The 14,464-nt window shown below is 38.5% G+C and overlaps 2 protein-coding genes across 14 annotated transcripts in view; one reads left to right on the plus strand and one right to left on the minus strand.

Annotated features, from left to right (window-relative positions):
• Window positions 1–12,251, minus strand: part of GTF2H1 (general transcription factor IIH subunit 1) — a 31,652-nt gene extending 19,401 nt beyond the window's left edge. The window contains exons 1-4 of the mRNA XM_010987453.3: window positions 12,005–12,251; window positions 4,898–5,066; window positions 1,667–1,859; window positions 729–894 (exon numbers count right to left, since the gene is read on the minus strand). Coding sequence (XP_010985755.1) covers window positions 729–894; window positions 1,667–1,859; window positions 4,898–5,051 — 513 coding nt within the window. The 5' untranslated portion in view covers window positions 5,052–5,066; window positions 12,005–12,251. The remainder of the gene's footprint in view (window positions 1–728; window positions 895–1,666; window positions 1,860–4,897; window positions 5,067–12,004) is intronic.
• A 171-nt stretch (window positions 12,252–12,422) lies between these two features.
• HPS5 (HPS5 biogenesis of lysosomal organelles complex 2 subunit 2) overlaps window positions 12,423–14,464 on the plus strand; it is a 45,825-nt gene continuing 43,783 nt past the window's right edge. For 9 of the 13 annotated variants that reach the window (XR_010383386.1, XR_010383387.1, XR_010383388.1 and 6 more), the window contains exon 1: window positions 12,477–12,609. The gene's annotated coding sequence lies outside the window, so the exon portion shown is untranslated. Of the gene's footprint in view, window positions 12,714–14,464 lie in introns of all 13 variants that reach the window. The other 4 variants (XM_064492521.1, XM_064492518.1, XM_064492519.1 and 1 more) reach the window with 4 other exon arrangements.

A 14,464-nucleotide genomic window follows, 5' to 3' on the forward strand; every position in this document is an offset into this window, starting at 1 on the left:
AAAACCACTATAAACCTTGGTTACTAAACAACTATTATCTGACTGATTTCTTTAAGAAAGGCCTTATGAATTCAATTCACTGATAAATTACCCAGAAAGATGCCAAACATGTAGCTGGTATTCAAATTTTTGTTAAATGTATAAACACTGCTTTGGTTTTACCAGAGTTATAGATTAAATCTCACTTTCTAATTCCACACGTAAGGTATTCTTATTTACAAATCTTACTTAAAAAAAAAATAACATGATGTTCACTATACATTTAACTTTGTATTACAAGTAAAATACGCAATCATAAAGAAGGTATCAGAAAGTCCTAGAAGTATTAGGAAAAATAAATACTAGTCCAATTATTAAAATATTCTCTTTCAAAAGTCCATTTGGAAAACAAATACATGTATGTATATGCATGACTGGGACACCGTGCTGTATACCAGAAACTGACACACTGTAACTGATTATACTTCAGTTTAAAAAAAAAAAAAGTTCATTTGATTTCCAGAATGCTAGGGTCAGGTCCAAAAACCAAGAAGATATAACAGGCAAAAAGAAATATAAATTCAAAATATTCTGTATGTATTTTAAAAATATTTTATAATACCATAAATACCAAAGTATCTGTTAATTTACTTTAAGGAAATGCTAAATTTTACAAAAGAAATGGCATCATTAACACAAAAATCAGGGTTTTCTTTTTTCTTCTTTAGAAATCTAGAAGGGTCACATACCAGAAATGCTGCAGAAATGCCAACATCCTGCTTATGATTGGTTGTAGAAGAACTCTCTGTTGCATTCACATTTAAACGATTGGCCCAGAATTCCTCGGCACTGATCACCTGACTCACAACAAGGTCTTTATAAAGCTGAAACAAAACAGGATCTTCTTGCAGCATTCTGGTGATAGAATACATCGAACATATTGAACTTTTAGAATAAAATACCATTTTGGTAATATTTTAAAAAGACTTTAGCAACACAAAACACCCAATTTTCATTTTGTGATGACTGCATTTAGTTCATTTGTCAGTAATTAAAACAAACAAAAAAGACCCCCACATTTTTGGAGGAACGAATGTTAAGTGCAGCTAAATGAAGTTCCAGTGACACAAAGGTCATTGCCTGTATTTGTACTGTACTGGATTCTCTTTCACAAAAAGGTGAATGGGGAAGAGAGGAGGTATGCTTGATTTTCTAGCAACTAATTTGTCATGGTGATAAGCACTTGGAGCCGTAAGTACAGAAAGATATTAGTGATGGAATAATACATCTTACCAGAAATTCTCATTATTTTACACGCTTTCTCAACTTTACAATATGATTTCTTTCAGGTTTATTATTCACAAACACTTCTAATGGTTTAGTCTCTCTCTGTGACATAGAACTAAGAGAGAATTAAGGGACCTTAGCACCTTCAAATCTCAGTTCTGTTCCTAATCAGTTGTTAAGCTTGAGGCAGTTAAACTTCTGAGTTTACACATCTCATATGCCCAAAGCCAAACAGCTAATAAGATGCTAAAGTTGAGAACCAAACCCAGAGGTAAAGATACCAAAGCCCATATTTTCTTATATTACACTATCAAAGCATAAGGGGTGAGAAATAACAAACTATTATTTGACTGGAAAGAGCCTAGTGTCTCTTTAAAAGTCTATTCTTTTCCTCCTTCACCTGTTTTTCTCTTCTAGTTCTTTATTTGCTTTCCTCTTGAATTTGGGCAGCAGCTGTTGAAGAAGGTCTTTCACTGCATCTCGCTCTTTCACTGCTGTGCTTTCATTGGAAAAATGGAAGTTAGTTGTGTCCCCTGCATGCAGAACCAGCTGAAGTTGAATTTTAGCTTTTCCTTCTGGACTGATTTTCTGGCCTAAAAAGAAGCATGAGGCTAATTAGATGAGGACACTCACACTGTGGAAACAGCTATACAATAGGTTACTTCTCCTCCCAAGAAGATTCAGGATTCTTTTTGGGTTTCAGCTGCCCTATTCCAATCTTGATGCTTGTGTAGAAGTGCACTCTTCTCAAATAATCCCATATAACCAGAACATGGTTCAACAAATTCACTGCCAACACTCTGCTTCCTTCTTCAGGTTACTTTCTGTGTGGTACTTCTCATCCACTGCTTCCACCTCCGGTTACTAAAGGGCTAGTGTTTCCATTCAACTAGGGCAGATTCTTAAAGCTTTCTAAATAGCCAACTAGAAGTCCTGAATCCATCCTGAACAGCTGCTTCCAATCGACATTATCATTATCAATAAAAATGATCTGATTCAGAAACTCTAAAGCATAGCCCATGGCTTACTTCCTAACTGCAAAGGAAAATATGCAATTTTACATTTGAGACATCAGGTGTCAGCACTTTAACCAAGTGATCAAATGTAGCCTCATTAAAAGCGGAACAACCTGACACTGTGGGCTTTCTGAGGTGACAGAATAGGAAGTAAGCACCACCACCGATGTGCTGTTCTTACTGAAAATGTCTGACTTGAGTATAATCAAGCCTGCAGACCTGACTTTCAGTTTAAAAGAAATATAGGTATACAGGAACAAATTAAACAAAACTTTCAGGAGACAATCAGACATAATCAGAATGTGTGATATCCTACAAGCCTATACTCTTAAAGAGACTACATCTACATACATGAATTGAGATTGGATAGGTTAAAAAAAAATCACGGCTATAAGAAACATTGTTTGGACAACTGGGGAAATGCAACAATGGTCTGGATATTTATTAAAATTTTCTGGGTGTGATACTTTTATAAGCAAAGTGTATGCACACATAGTAAAGCAAATACATCAAAATAACTAATATTTAGATAGAATACATTATATAGATATACATTATACCATTCTTTGAATTTTTCTGTAACTTTCAAGATTTTCGTAAGTTGGGGCTGGGAATGTCAAAATATACCTACATAATGGAGAACTTGTATTCTTAAAGAGTAGGCCTCATGGCTTGTCTTCTTCACAAGGGAAACAGAGGTGCAGGGGCTTTGTCTCATTAAATGGGTGACTCGTGGTATTGTGAACACACTACCCAGAGTTCTCTGCCCCAACCAACCTACCAACACTTAAACAAACCAACTTTTTCAATGAAGATGCTGCTTCCAAACCAACAGTTTAGATGAAATATCTTACTGCCAAAAACAGCCATATGAAGCAGTTTACACTGTCAGCCAGCCTCTTCTATTATCCCGTTCCTCCAAAACAATCACTCCCTTCTAGGTATCTTTATTCTAGGCACTGCTTTATTCTTGCTCTATCTTAGCTCTTGACTCTGAGGGGTCTACTTCTGAAGTTTTTTTTTAACTATTTAACTGCTGATTTTCACCTTTGTAATTCATTATTGCTAACTTTCAATGGCTTCTTTCAGAAACGAGCATTCTTTCAAATATTCAACTTAAAATGAAAACTAACTGGTGCAGACCTAGATTTGGGTATGCTCTGCTCCCCAATAACAGAGAAAAATTACTGAGACAGGAGATAAGCATGTTCTTTATTGCATGCTGTGGGTATCACAGTATGCGTTTTGCAAAGCTACAGAGCTAGCCTTCCATTTAAGAGAAATGCTAATACAGGCAGTTCCTAATTTATGAGCCGACTGTAGTACAAATATTAGTTTGTAACACTATTATTAGAAACTTGAGGAGGCACTTCTCCACAGAAATAGTTTTAAAAGGAAGCAGTATTACCAGGATAGTGGACAAAGAACCAAGATAGCTCAGGCAGTGCTGAATTATGATGAATTTTAAACAGTATTTCCTTTTGATAATTAAGATACTAAGTTATTTCAGTGGAGAAAGGTGAGAATGTTGGTCATTCCCAGCAGCAAACTAGAGGTAAGTCATTGGGGCAACTGTTCATACACAAAGGGTGTTTGTAAACTGAGGGTTTACATGTTGAGGGTTGTCTATGTTTCAAGGTGCCATGTTCCCTGAAATCTATACAGGATTTTATATAGGAGAATCTTATAACCAGGAAAATAAATGGATCCATATTAATGGTCACAGTTAAGATACCACAATTTGTCAAGGGCTCTGTTGCTCAGACTCCCTTGGGATCTCTCCTATTCAAGATCTTTTAATTAGAGAAACTGCAGAAATCCCTTTTGGAGTAAAGGTTCTAAACCCCAGGATTCATTTGGTGCCTTTATATCTAGTTGTTATTGAGCCACAAAGTAACACACTCTTTGGGTAATAAATTCGAAGTTAATTGTGCATATTCGAAAAGAGGAGTTTTGATTTTAGCCTTCATACTTGAAAATCATAAAAAGGATATAAAGATATTATGCTCTGTATCTCTCCCATCTACATTTAGTATAAAATTGAGTCTATCTTCTCAACAGATGATGGTCACATAATCGATGATTAATTAGACAACTTACTTAAATGATACAATTTTTCTTATTAGGGGCAATCTGGCATCATCTATTAAGATCTTAAATGCATGAACCATTTGAATCAGTAAGTCCACTGCAGGGATGTATCCCATATACACAATCGCACAAAAATATTAGGGCATAGATCTATACTGCAACATCGTTTTCAATTACACAGCTCTGGAAACTTCCTAAATGTTCTTCAACAGAGGACTGGTTAAATACATGATTGTACATCCATTCAGTGGACTATTATCTATCCAACTCTTAAAAGAAGGTATGTGTGGAGATCTTTACAAGAGGTAGATTTATACATGTAAAACTGTATATGTTCTATTACTAAGTAGAAAATGCAGGTTACAGAATAATATACACTGTGATCCTACTTTGTAATTATTTCCATACGGTTGATTCTTTGTGAACATATTATAATAAAAAACCAACTAAGACTGTATAAGCAATCTTCTTACAAAATTACTAACAAATATGACATACATCAGACCTTACTAGAACTGACTTACATTTAATATCCGCATACATATGGCTGATGGTAAATCTATCTTTGCCTTCAGGCGCCCAAGCAATTCTTTCTGCCATAAGGTATAGAGCTCCATCCTGCTTCTTTTGTCGCACCTTCTTTACAATCAGCAAAACTTCTTCAGATGAAGTTGCCATGATGGCTAAAAGGTGCTAAAAGAGACAAAAAGATTTCACATCTCTATCAGGGTTGGATTTGCTTACTTCTACGAGTTCCTTCCAAATCTAAAATTAATAATATGGAGGAAAAAAATCCTCTCTTCCTTTATTCAAATTTGAAGATAAAGCCGTGTGGTATTATTCCTTTAAAATCAATTTTCATTTTGCTCACATCACAAGTGTAAATTTATACATCATAATTTATAACATTTGGCAGTTTTCAAACCATTTCTACATATGCTAATCAGAGTATTTTTCAATTTTCTGTTTCCCTCAGTTATAGTCTTAAATCCTAAAATGTATGATTTGACTACAAATATGGGGTCTTTAATCTACATTTAGAATTGCTGAACTTTAAAATTACACAGCACCCTACTGGATATTTAGTTCAAATTTGTTTTAACTGAAAAACCTAAGGGTCACTGGGTTTGTGTGACCTTCCTAGAACCACTCCCAGAGCTAAAACCTGGTCTAAGTTTCTTCCTGTGTGCTTAAAAATAAAACTGAAAGAATTTAAGACCTAACAGTTCAGATGCTATTTCCCCCATCTTTTAACAATCAAATGTCTTCAACTGCTCTCCATGTCTTGGCCGAAGATTCATTTCTACATGGCTAATCTGTTACCTAGGAAACAGCCTGGAGCTGCCCTCCACTTCTCCCAATCCTGGGAATCTTAGCTGCCCAACCCAAATCCTAGAGCCTTTTGTGTGGCTACCTGGAATATGAGGCTGAAAAGGAATTTGAGGTTGTCTGGGCTCAATAGGGAAGATGCCATGATTGATAAAAGTCTGGCATGGGCCAGGATGGGGAAAGTGGTAGCACAAATGCCACATATCTGCCATTTCTGATTAAGCTATAACTTCAGTTTTTAGTCCTAAAGGAATGATTTAAAATAGAATTTAAAAACATTTACTTCTTCAGGAATAAAGTATAATTTCTGAGAAGTTAGCATATCTAGATGTCATATGACTCAAATGTGCCAAGCAAAACAAGTGGAGTTTTAATGTAATATTTCTTATTCACTGAGGCAGTGATTTAGAAATCAAAGAAACAAGTGAAAAAAAAAAAGTGAAAATTCAATTTCTCTGAAGTTGATTCCGAGTTTTAAGTAGCTAGATCTTCCCTTTCATAGGTTTCCTTGTAGGCTATTCCTCCACAAGAATGGAAATCAAAAAGGGTCAGTGTGAATACATTTATTCAATAATTCTGTAAAGAGCCAAGAAGTCTGGGGATTATCCAAAGATGTATGTCTGCCAGTAGTGATTTCTGCTTTCAGAGAGCTTCCATTCTAGTGAGCAAGATTGGGCTGTGCGCGCGCGTGCACGTTAGTGAATACAAATTAAAATGTGTGAAGTCCCCAAATGGAGACAAAACGTAGAGGTGATTAATTTCTTCACATGAGAGGCTCTGTCAAAGATCTGTCATAAATATCTTAGGGCAGTTAAAAAAATTCAGGTATAATTAACGAAACAACAAAATACACAGGTCTTAGGTGTTCTGTTTGATGTGTTCTGACAACTGTATATACCTGTGTACCATCACCCAGAACAAGAGAGAGAACATTTCCACCACCCTCTCCCACCCCCCAAATTCCTTCATGTTCCTTTCTAGTCAATTCTCTTCCTCCTACCCTCCAGCAACTGTTTTCTGATTTCTATCATCACAGATTAATTTTGGGCTGTTCTAGGATTTGATATAAATAGAATCATACAGTATGTACTCTTTTGTCTCTGGCTTTTTGCTTAACAGTTTTTTGAAATTCACCGTATCACATATCAGTAGCTTATTCTTTTTTATACATGCTAGTTACGAACTGGGTCTTGAAAGAGAATTTTGAGAGAAAAGGAAATAGGCATTACAGGGAAAACGGATGGCTTGGGGCAAATGCTTGAAACTGCAGGAATGTTAAGTAGCCTGCTCTGGATGAAGCACAAAGTTGACGATGGGGACGGGGACCAGTGAGGTATGAAGGCAGTTAGTGGAGTTAAGATGGAGGCAAATAGTGGAGAATGTCCCACTATGTGGTAAACATCAAATAATCTCTAAAGACTTTTCCACAGGGGAGTGATTTATAATATAGGAAATTAATGTGTGGCAATATGAAAGAGTCTGAAGAAAGGGACCAGAAAGGGCCTGACCTAGGCTAGTGACAGTGAGAATGGAGAGAGAAGGACAAGGAGTAGGGCTGAGGAAGCAGGATGAATAGGTATTTTAAATGCTGCAGGAGGTGTCACAGCTGCTTGCTATCCCCCACTTCTAAGCCTTACTGTCATGAATACAGTGATGCCATTTACAGAAACAGAAGGAAAAACAGGTTTGAAAGTGAAGACAAGGAATTTAGTTCTGAACACGATGAGTGTGAAGTGCTGTTGAGTCATGCAGGTGGAGATAGTCTGTATTGTGTGGGCATTTGGAAATGTTGGGACAGAGCCTAGTAAGTTCAATAACAAAAAGGGATTAAAAAATTTCCATAACCCCACAACCTTAACTTTAACTTTCTTAATTTTAAATTATGCTTATTTTTCCTGTATCCACCTTACAAACGTAATCATGACCTTACAAATGTAATCATGAAATACAGCCAAGTTAACTATCTTGTTTTTCACTCACCACTGAAAACATTTCCGCATGCCATTTTACAATCTCGTTTTGATATCCATGTATCATATATGATAAATGGTCAAAATTCTTCATATATTACCATCTTTTAACTCATTTGATGTCCTTGTAAGATTCTGATTAGAGGGTTGCTTAAAAAGTCTAAAAATCACTGTTTTAAAAGACTACTTAATGACATGAAAATGATACACTGTTAGGTGATCAAAGGAAGCAAAAAAAAAAAACCCATGGAGTTTGGCTTCATATTCTTAAATTTAAAAAAAACCCTAAGATATACTGAATACTTATGTGCCAGGCATTGGACTAAACTCTTGGTAGGCATTATCTCATTCAGTCCCCAGTTAACAATCCTGAGGTAGGTTCTATTATTAGTTCCATTCTGCAGATACAGGAAACTGGGTCTGAGAGATCAAGATGCTTTCCCAAAGCATCAAGAAGTAGAACTGGGTTTGAATGTGGGTCAGTCTGACCTTGGAGTTCCATTATGCTGTTTTGCAAATATGTATGAGAGGAACATATACCCAATTTAATAGTGATTACCTGTGGTGATAGGATTACAGATGATTTGAATGATCTTTTTGTTTTCTGGATTATCTACAATAAATGCGTGTTTTGTAATGAGAAAAGCAGTTATTAAAAATGTTTTTCCAAGAGTTTATTCTCTATTAAACCACATTTATAAGTTAACATGGGAAAGTGTCAGGGGTGTTAGTGTGGGTAAAAATTAAAATATTTGTTATTTTCAATTTCTAGAATATGTGTACTATTTTTACTTAGTGTTAAAACTTTATAAATAAAAACTTATGCCTATGAATAATTAAATTTCAGTATTTTCTAATATTCATTATATCAAATATATACCTATTAAAAGTTTTGAGAAAGCCTGTCTGTACTATGTAATGCATACCATACAACCCATATATCAGGAAACATGAATTAAAATCTGAGATAGATGGGAGAGGGTGTGTGGAGGGGGATAAGCAGATAATTACAAGACAGCTCTAAGTATGTACATATATGGAGGACAGGCAGTGAGCAAGGACAGCTGATAAAGTAAGCCCTCAACTAACTGAGCTTACGGGAACAAATAAAAAGTATTAGGTTTGGAAAAGAACAAAAAATTTCTGAAATGGAAAGGTAAGGAAGAAAGATGAATGAAGGTGGGGAAACTGTAAAGTGGAGAATAAATTAGATTTAAATGGCTACTTTAAATCAGTTGGGAAAAACACATCCTCTTATGTAACTTATGTAAAACCATTCATATTAAAATCCACTTAGGGGGAGCTTTAAAAATATATCAGAGATAAGTTACTGAACACTGTGAATTACAAGTCAATGGTCTCACAGCTAACTTGCTTGGCAAACTTCCCTGGTCATCTGTAGCACTTCTGCTAATTGTACAAGGAACAGTTTTAGGAAGTTCAATAGAACAGTGGGGGCAATCCTGTATCGACTTCTGTGACTTTTAGACTTTTTTTGACAGTGGTTCCTTGAGTGGCAAAAACTTCTTTCTAGTAGATCTCTGTAAGAGCCACAAAATACTTTGTTTACAAAATATATCTGTGCAGTTACATTTAAACAAAGTGGCTTGAAGTAGATCTAGCTTTACTTGGAAGATTATTTACTTCATGAAATAATCTGCCATAAGACTTCTTTAAATAGCAAGATCCTCCAGTAAACTTATTAATTCATTTGCAGTTAAATATCTTCTTGCCTGAAGCTAAATGTACATACATGCCTTGCTCTGAGCCTCTGCACATTCTCCTCCTTTCCTATTAACTGGCTTTTACTCACTTTTTCAGTCTACTCTAAGCTTCAAAGTTACCAGGCAAGGTCTCCTATCTTCTCTTTACAGCACTTACCACTATGGTAATACATTTTTAAAGTAATTCTTTTAATGCCTGTCTACCCCGATAGACTGCAAGCTTCACTGAGAAGGGCAGAGGCTGCATGTGTTGTGCTCCTTGCAATACAGCACGCAGCAGCATGCTCTGGCCTATAGGAAGAGTTCAATAAATATCTGCGACATCTATTTAAGATCTCTGTTTTTAAAGGAATATAATCTTGGTGAGACCCAACAAGAAATCTTTGCACATACATCCTCAGCTAAACTCCTGGAAGCCCTGAAGTTCTCTATTAGAGTACCATTCCTCACAGATTCCAGTAACTGTCTTGTAAATAAATAAGGATAGGAAAAATTTGAAAATATTCAGGAGAAATCTTTCAACTTCCATTTTCTACATCCCGTATCTCTGCATTTCCATTACTTATATCCCCTTCCCCAATGTGCAGAAATAAATGGGGCAGAAAAAAAGGCAACAAGTGAAATAGAAACTCTTTATCACCCTCTAAAAGGAGGATTATTATTAGAGGACTTCTGTGTCTGCCAGTGAACAAAATGGAGATTTGGAATGCTGCTTGCCATCAGGCAATCCAAAAAAATTTTAACAATTCAGCACCAGAGGGAATAAGACCTTGAAAGTAGATAAAGAATGACCAGATATTGTTTTAAGGATAGTTACATACACAAGGAAGATGTTAAGGGGAATAACTGAGGTAGCAATTTTTAGATTAAGCACTTTTTCTTTTTACAGCAGTGCAGGGAGAGGCAGGAGGAGGAAAACGCCCCAGAGACGCAAGACAGAGAGAAATACATGCTCACATTCACTAATAAATACTGCATGCTAACAAGAGTACAATACCAAAATTGAAAGAGCAATCAGTTGGTAATCAAAGTGGAGAAAGGAGGGACTATTGGATGCCTGACACTGCCACCTTGAAGACAGGAAAGACAGAAAAGAGTAAGGGACAAAGACACCTCAACCAGCAGTATCCATAAAGTAGAAATAGTGATCAAAATGCTAGGAAAGCACAAAGTACACCAGACGTTCCGATGGTAAGGAAAAATCAGCAGCACAGGAAAGTAGGGCTAAAAGGTGTAAAGACAGACCAGCAGGGAGACAACATTAAGCCTTGAGGGCAGTACATACAGGAAGCAGCCACAACTGACAGGAGCTGAGCACTTGGTTCTTTATATTTAACTGAGTCTTCTCTCTTTGCACCAACCTTCTTAATATTTTTAAAGAGCTCTCTTTGCATTTGTGTGGGTTATTATTATTATTTTCTTGCATTAGCACTAGCATGTGTATTTAATAATACCTAGGAGAGACTCAAATCTATCAATGTGCTGCACTGTGAAGTGTCAGCTGAGTGAGAGTAGCAGCAGGTTTAATTGCCCCAAATTATCTTTCCCTCCTTTCCAAATGAGGGATTTAGGTCTGCTAAAAGGTACAAAGTTCTTTCCAGAGGCTAGTCCTTTTGTGAGCCGTAAGCCTGATACTAGAGGTTATCTTCCCCTCTGTTGTGACATCTCAATCTCATTTGTTCTAGTTGTGACTTTTACAAAGGGTCAAAGGGTTGGCAACTTGGCTTAGTTACCAAAGCTCAATTCAGTGGTTTTCAAACTGTTTCAAGAGGGAAGGCTGAGTGGGTGGGCTGGGCACTCTCAAATTCAATTCTACCAGAGCATGCTGCTTTATATACTGGGGTTCCCGTTCATGGGGACAAACTGTTCCACTCATCTATGGAGTCAAATACTTAACGCAAGGTATATTTTAAACCACTTGTTTTCTGTGTTTTAAAAACTGGGTCTTCTGATAGACAAAAGGCTAGGTCTTTTATCTTTCTTCTCCTCTCCCCCAGTTTTACACCCCTGAAACGGGCGTTTAAGAGTCAACCTAATACACCCCCTTAATCAATTTAGCCTGAGAACGTGGGGGAATTTCTAAAATGATTATATACTTCTATGTGTTGGCTGTCTATCTTAAAGATGATCAGATTGGCTACGGACCAAAACCTGGTGTGTGTGTGGTGAACTGGCACATGTGTTAAGAAGGTTTTAAGAGTGGCAGGATTGACAGGTGAAGCAAAAGGTGTGCGGACACTAAGGTGAAAGCTTTTCCCTTACAGAAACCGAAACACTCAACAGCACATTTTCTAACATTTTCTCTCTCCCCCGCCAGAGAGAGGCCTCCACGTCCTTCATTCTCAGGAGCCAAGTCTGATCTCAGCTTTGGGTAAATCTTTGAGTCCCTGCTCCCAGTAGAGGGGTAGGCTTCCCACAAGCAAGTAGATTAGGGGTCGCCTCTTCCCCCTTCAAGATAATAAAGAGCTACCGTGACGGCAGGCCTGAAAGCTGTGGCGATGGCAACAGAGACACAGGAAAAAGGGGCAGATTCCGCGCCGTCCCGCGGCCCCCAGGCCTGTCAGCTCCTCACCCACCCACCCATCCCTGTTCTTCGGTTTAAACTTACCAGGTGGGAGCTACGACCCTGGGCAGGGAGTAAGTAACTGGGCTGGATCGAGTTCCGCTGCGCTTCTCAAAGACGCTGCCGGGAAAGGGCAGAAACCCAGTAGCCACCGCCGTCGCCGCCGCCTCTGTTACTGGGGGGTCTCGCCTCCATCGCTGGCTGCGAGAACTCTGAGGGCACGTGACCGGAAGTACTAAGGCGGGTCTGCGAGGCACGTGACCCCAGAGCGCGGCCGCCATGACACCTTCCGCTAGTTACCTCCCTCCCCCGCTGGTGCCCGCCTGTTTCATTTCCTCTTGCCAGCTTTAAGTGGTGAGGGCTCCCAGGATCCTGGCTGGCTCACCCCTTTGGCCTAGAACTCCTCCGGTCCCGGTTGGCGTTGCATCTTCGGCCAGCAATGGCCAGCTGACTGCAGGCCGCAGAGAGCGTAACTGTGACCGCGGCCTGAGGGGGAGGGACCACGCTCAAGCAGGGGCGTAGCCCATCACGTGATGAGGAAATGCCGTTAACAGCGTATTCCCAGCGTCCCCGACGCTCTGGGATGACGTAAGCCGTGAGAGGCGGGGCGGGAGGGGAAACTGAAGCTCCGGTGTGGCTCACGGTGCGTGGTGAGTGTCCCGGCGTCCACCTGGGAGAGAGTATGTGCTCCGCTGAAAATTCGGGGCTACTGGCCTGGAGATGGTGGAGCAGGGATGAGACCTACGGGCTGCTGGTCTGTGAGCCTGACTTTGAAAACTTGATTACTGAGGCTCCTCTCCTTAAGAGATCTGAATACACTACTAAAGTTGCTGCTGTTAAAAAGTTAGGCAGGGAGCTTATGGGCAGGAACTGTCCCCAGTAGTGCATGCAAGGCATGTTGAATGCATGAATGAGCGAGTCGCCATTTCTCGGTCTGAGGTGGAGAGTTGTTCTCTATTACTTCTTGGGTGGAAAGAGCCCATTATAGAAATGAGGAAATCTACTTCCCTTTCGCATAGTATCTTTAATTGTTGCTCTCTGCCTTCTCTCTTTCGCTTCCTCTTCTTCCACGCACCCGGTGGGGAAAAGAGCGTGATTTGCATTGGATGTTCGAGCAGCAAACACTGGTCCATTAAAAGTAAAATGAGTATTAGGGCGATGAGAAAAGCCTTTTCTTGATCCTACTACTCATTTATGTTACCATCAAGTAATGCTGGGAAATGGAAAGATGACTAGATTTGGACTCAGAATTAGTGGATTCTAGTCTCAGCTCTACTTCTTATAAGCTCTGTGACCTTGGGCAAGCCAACTCTTCAGAAAGTTTTTTTCGTTGACTTTAGTGAGCATTTATGGCCACCTTCTATTTGTTTAGTGTTTTGCTAGGCTCGAGGTGTGTCAGACTTAACGGAAGTAGTAATTTACTCGGCATTGCAGGAAGATAGGGTTATATTACATGGAGGAAGATTCAAGGATGTATTAAATCATGGAGCCACAGAAAGTTCATAGAATGAAAGAGGAATAAGAGCTCTGTATAGCTGTAGAATAGGACAGAGGATATGGTGGAGATGAAGATGGAAAAAGAAATAAGGGTAAGATCATAGATTATGTCAGGGTAAGTATTGTAAGTTTGTACAGAATTTCTTATTGTTAAGAAAGTACTTTAAAAAAGATCTTACCAGGAAAATTTCAAGCATAGACAGCAGTGGTATAACATAATGAACTTTCATGTACACCTAACGCAACTTTAACAATTATCAACATTCTGTCCTTGTTTGAATAGTTTTTTCAAATTTCTAGGTACTTTATACATCCATTGTCATATTTGGTTAATAGCAGCTTTCAATTTGAGCTTAATTCTACTGTATCTGGGTACTGGCTAGAAAGATTATACTCATTCTATATGAAAAATTCTTTGGGTTTTATTTAACTGCTTGCTCTGTTGAATCAAATGTGTGAGGAGGCTACTTTAAAAACACATCTGATGCTATTTTAGGAGATAGTATAGAAATGTGTTCAGATCAAGAAAGTTAGTGCTTCAGCTCTATTCTGTGTATCCAGCTGCATAAGGAGTTTTATGTTCAGTTCTAGACACATTTTCAGGCAGACTGAAGTGTCTGAGTAGAAGGCTGACCAGAACAGAGAGGAATCTGTAAAGTGTCATGTCATGTTAAATTTTTAGAAGAACTTACAACAGTTTTCAAATACCAAACGACTGTTTTGGACGGAGTAAACATATTCCCTTAAACTGTAGAAGCCACAATTAGGAATAATTAATAAAAGCTACAAGTCATCAGGTTTCAGCACCACAGTAAAAAAAGGGTCATATAACAGTGAGAGCTGTGGAGGAGTGGAATGGGCAGCTTTGTGAGATGGAACACTTCCTTTCCCTCCCTGCAAATGTTCAGGGATCAAGGGTAAGACTAATTCCTGAATTGCATGATTGTGTGCACTGAGTTACCTTTGAGTCTTCCATTTTGAGAATTCTGGGAAATGGGACTTCTGGGC

This window comes from Camelus dromedarius, chromosome 12 (genome assembly GCF_036321535.1).
Source record: "Camelus dromedarius isolate mCamDro1 chromosome 12, mCamDro1.pat, whole genome shotgun sequence".
In the NCBI taxonomy this organism is placed as follows: domain Eukaryota; kingdom Metazoa; phylum Chordata; class Mammalia; order Artiodactyla; family Camelidae; genus Camelus; species Camelus dromedarius.